The sequence below is a fragment of the Populus euphratica genome, unplaced genomic scaffold, assembly GCF_000495115.2.
Source record: "Populus euphratica unplaced genomic scaffold, PopEup_1.0 scaffold163.1, whole genome shotgun sequence".
In the NCBI taxonomy this organism is placed as follows: Eukaryota; Viridiplantae; Streptophyta; class Magnoliopsida; order Malpighiales; family Salicaceae; genus Populus; species Populus euphratica.
Genome location: NW_011499948.1, coordinates 422,238 through 426,904, shown reverse-complemented (window position 1 = coordinate 426,904; position 4,667 = coordinate 422,238). Strand labels below are relative to the sequence as shown.

Genomic DNA, 4,667 nt, shown 5'->3' with positions numbered 1-4,667 from the left:
GGCAGCGAAGGAATTGGGGCCTGCACGCAGTTGTGAATTCGGCAGCGCAGGATTTGGGGCCCGCACGCAGAAGCGAATGGGGCAGTGCAGGATTGGGCAGCCTGCACGTACTATATCCTAGAAATGGGGATATGGGTGAGCCACAAATGATCATGGGGATCATGGGGGAGTAAGTACCTATTATGTCCTGAAATATGGGGATCATGGAGGTGCCCTGTAGCTCACATACTTGGCTATAAATGGTGATGGTAATTCTTTGTTGTATAGGGTGAATACATAGAGAATAGAATGCATAGAGAGGAAATAACGTATGTAAACTTGTTGGTGTAGCATGCGAATTCTGTGCATAGCACACGTTGTGTAATCCTTTGTTAATGAGATAAATAAAGGTTGAGAGGTATTCTTGTAATCTCAGTGTGCTTGGTTAAGAGCAATTCTACTTGTGTATTCCGCTTGTCTTTAACATGGGAAAGTGGGGAAACCTCTCGGGTGAGGGAAACACTTAGTTAATAGGCAAACACGAGTGGATAAACGAGGGAAGGCTGAGTCTAGCGAGGGACTAGGCTGCCGCACGGGTTTATTCGCGTAGCGAAAAATTACCCCGTGACAACATCCATGTTGATTTCCTGATTTATAGTTCTCCCATTTTGAAAGTAAGGCCTCTTCAAAGCTAATAATGTGTTGATGACAGTGAAGCTAGGTTTAATTTTCCAGAATACATCAGTGGTGGTTTTCTATCATTATCTTTGAATTAGTTTGGCCACCTTTGTCAATCCATAAAGAGTAGACTATGCCACAAGCTGAAGTGGGCAGGCATCTAATACTGTTTCATCTTGATTTTGCCTAATATATACTAGTGTGGTGATTATTCATCGGAGTTTCTTGCTTAACAACGAGTACAAATCTCACTTTCAAATTCCATGAAGAAAGTAAAAGGGGGAGAAATTAAGAAACAACATGTGGATGATAGAGAAAATCACATGATCATTGCTAAGAAATACACAAACATATATGCCTTCAAGAAATAAAGGTTTAAGGCTCTTTATAGTCACTGTCATGTTAGAATATTCATCCATACCAGAAACCCTTGAAGACAGGTGACCAAGTAACACTTAGCTGTCAGGTTTTGATTGGATATTGACAAAACATAGGGAATGGGAAGCACTAAATGGAAGGTGGTGAGCTTATTCTTTCTGGACAAGTAGAGATCTGGCTCAGGCTGTTAACCTCCCTTTATATAAAGAAAAAGTTCCTCTGATTAATTAATTTTTTTTAACGAGACTTGGCAAAATACCCATTACAGTCTCACATGATGGTTGCTTTAGCATATATATATATATATATACACACGCATATACTGGAGTAGCTCCCTTTGCATCATTTCTCCATCTCTTGATCTGGGGTTCTCATCAAACAGAAAATAATTATTGGTATGGAGGATCAGTTTCCAAAAATAGAAACCTTCATGCACAAGGAATTGGTGGCAGCTTATTGTAGTTTTCATGGAATGGCAACACGTTCAAAATATTTTGGTGATCCAACCATTTGGGGTGCTCTATCTGGGGCAGCTTGTCGCGTCGAGGATGGAAATAGTGGCATGAAATCGCCGTCGCCATCGTCTTCTGAGAGATTATTTTCGAGTTCGGAATCTAGTTCTTCGGCAGATGATCAGGTTTCAGGTACCGATTTGATCGGTAACATCCCTGGGCTCGGTAAACAGGATGTTGTCAAAAAAGATCATGAAAGTTGTTTCATGTCAGGATTGAATTCTATCAACGCTCTTGGAGCTAATTCAATATCTGATCAAACTATCAAAGAAAGCTCCATTCCTGTGAATTTCTTGGAACCTTTTCCAACATTAAATAACCAAGCTCAAGTTCCTGAACCTCCTTCTCCATCTTCGTTATCAAAATCCCCAAATTTAACCTTGTTTTTGCAGGAACCAGCAGCAGCTTCATTGTTACATCCATCCAAACAAGTTCTCGATCCACCTGGCAAGGATCAAAGATGTGAACCTGCCGTGTCATTGTTTCCAAACACTTCATTTTCCATGCCTCAACTTGGCCAAATTCATTGCCAACCGAGTAATGAATGGTTCAAAATCAATCAAACTTTGGCAAATTGTTCTACTAAAGGATTTAATGACTATTGGCTTAGCACTACGAAGACACAGCCGATGAAATACTCGGGCAGAAGATTGCAGAACCACCATCAAAAGCCTTCTTTTTCATCGGCATCAACATCAACATCGCCAGGAAAGTTGTTTAGAGGAGTGAGGCAAAGGCACTGGGGAAAATGGGTTGCAGAGATTAGGTTACCAAGAAACCGGACGAGGGTCTGGTTGGGGACCTTCGACACAGCGGAAGATGCTGCTATCGCATATGACACTGCAGCTTACATGTTACGAGGAGATTATGCGCATTTGAATTTCCCAGATCTTAAGCATCAACTCAAGTCTAATTCATTGAATAGAACCACAGCTGCCCTTCTTGAAGCGAAGCTGCAAGCGATATCATCACAAGGCAACAACATTTCTTGTCAAAATAAGCATATTAGTGATCCACCACCACCACCATCGCCAAACAAGATTAATGTGCATGCTACAGATGCTACAAAACTCAAAGGTTTGAGCCAAAATACAACAAGAAAACAGTGGCAATTTGAGTTGAGAGGCAAAAGTGGAGGCGAAGTGATTGAGGACAAGAAAGGTCAAGAGGTTGTAGCATCGGATATTGATTCTATTCAGTTAAGTAGAATGCCTTCCTTGGACATGGACATGATCTGGGATGCTCTTTTAGTCTCTGACTCATGAACTTTTTCTTACCTATTTTCGCATTTAATTAGTATGATGTGAAGATTGTCAAGATAAAGAGTTTTTTTTTTTTTTTTAATTTCTTCCATTCGAGATTTTAGGATCTACCATGCAATCTTCTTGAAATTTGTATTTTGCTTAATTATTGATGTTCTCTATACAGGGTTTGTTTTTCTTCTTCATTTATTTTATTGTTCCATTGTTCCTTCTCTTGCATGCTTTTCCAGTTTATGTTTTATTCGCATTTTAGAAATGGGCCTGCACTCACTCACACACACACACACACACCCGCCATCATCATCATCATCACTATCAAATTTATACAGACTAAATGTTCTTTTTATATAATTTTAAAAAACATATTTTTGATATATTTAAATGAATTATTTTTCTCATGAATTTTGGAATTAGAGATGGTGAAGACAATTTTTGGGCCACTAGATTAGCTGCCAAATTTGGAATGTGAAGTTCGGCTTGAAATGGCTGTTTTTATTACAAAGTCAAAGGCCCATTCAAAAGAAGTGAAAAATCACGGGGTCATTTGTGGGACAATCCTTTTATAGGCATGGCCTTTTATATTTTTAGTCGGGCATTGTATATTCAGAGAATTCCATGTGGTAATGAGGTTTATACCAAAGAGGCAAACATAATATATAATTAGCTAACTATCTAATCCTTCCGCTGTGGTTTATAATTTTTTTTTTGTTGTATATAAATAAAACTGACAACCCACATCCTAAAAAAAAATTACATAAGGCCAAACATATATATTCAAGTTTTAACAACATAAGATACAGAACATTCTCAATAAAATAAAGAATACATATCTCATCTATACATAAAAAAAATACAATTTTCATCTTATTGAATTTTCAATAATTTCTGTGTGAAACTCATCTCTTGTTTCAGCACCATTATTCTCAAAAAAAAAAAAAACACTACAAAACTCTTTGCTATGACATAATAAGATGATGAAACATGAGGATGTATTTCTAGAGATTTTATAAGAAAATGTTAAGTGTGGAGGATCTGTTTAAATCTATCATCATTGAGTTCCTAATCTATAGGGTTTATGAGAAATGTTAAACAAACTACCTGATAAAATTTTTTTTAACGTCAAACATGTGATGAAAAATCACATGAGAGTGAAAAAAACTAGTATGACCAGACAAGGTCACTCACACTTCCACACATAAGAAAAGTCTTTAACATGCCATCAATCTTTAACAAGAGTATCCAAAAGAAGCACCATGACACGTGCTAATATCTAACATTCCTTGAGCTCGTGACCACACCTCTCACAGTGACACATGTAATGTGTTGGCTAACATAAATCGTATATACTTCTTGTAAAACCCACCTTTAATAAAAAGTGGTTCAAACATAAAAAACTCCAACAAGTTTTGTCTCTTTTACCATGATTATAGATGCGACATAGAAAAATATTATGCACTTATAAAATAGATAAAAATATTGATATCCATTAGATACCTTCAATAATTGATGAAGAAGAAGATACAATATGAATAAATAAGAAATAATCCTCATGATGTACTACTTCAGATAAGATAAATCTAAAAAATTATATCTCTATCATCTTTTAAAAATATACGTGTGTGTGGTTCATCTCTACGTCTCCAAACATAAATGGTAACCATGAAATTCCTATATAGAAGACTCTATTAATCTCTATTATATATATATATATATATTAAAAATTCATGTGATCAATTTTTTCTAGGTCCTCGTGACCACTTGTGTCTAGGTTTTAGTAACCATAATCTTTAGGTATATTTGACCAACTTTCTTCAAGTCATTATCACTATCACTATTGTCTCCAAAAAAATTATGGATC

At 36.6% G+C, this 4,667-nt stretch overlaps 1 protein-coding gene across 2 annotated transcripts; it reads left to right on the top strand.

The window, feature by feature from the left end:
- The first annotated feature begins 1,202 nt into the window (after window positions 1-1,202).
- Window positions 1,203-3,020, top strand: LOC105137747 (ethylene-responsive transcription factor ERF062-like). 2 transcript variants are annotated; one of them, XM_011043592.1, is made up of 2 exons: window positions 1,203-2,650; window positions 2,687-3,020. In XM_011043592.1, exons 1-2 carry the CDS (start codon window positions 1,433-1,435, stop codon window positions 2,810-2,812), a joined length of 1,344 nt encoding a protein of 447 aa, XP_011041894.1. In that variant the 5' UTR covers window positions 1,203-1,432; the 3' UTR covers window positions 2,813-3,020. The 2 variants fall into 2 exon arrangements, with proteins under 2 accessions (XP_011041894.1, XP_011041893.1); XM_011043591.1 differs by having other exon boundaries at window positions 1,203-3,020.
- The last annotated feature ends 1,647 nt before the right edge of the window (window positions 3,021-4,667 follow it).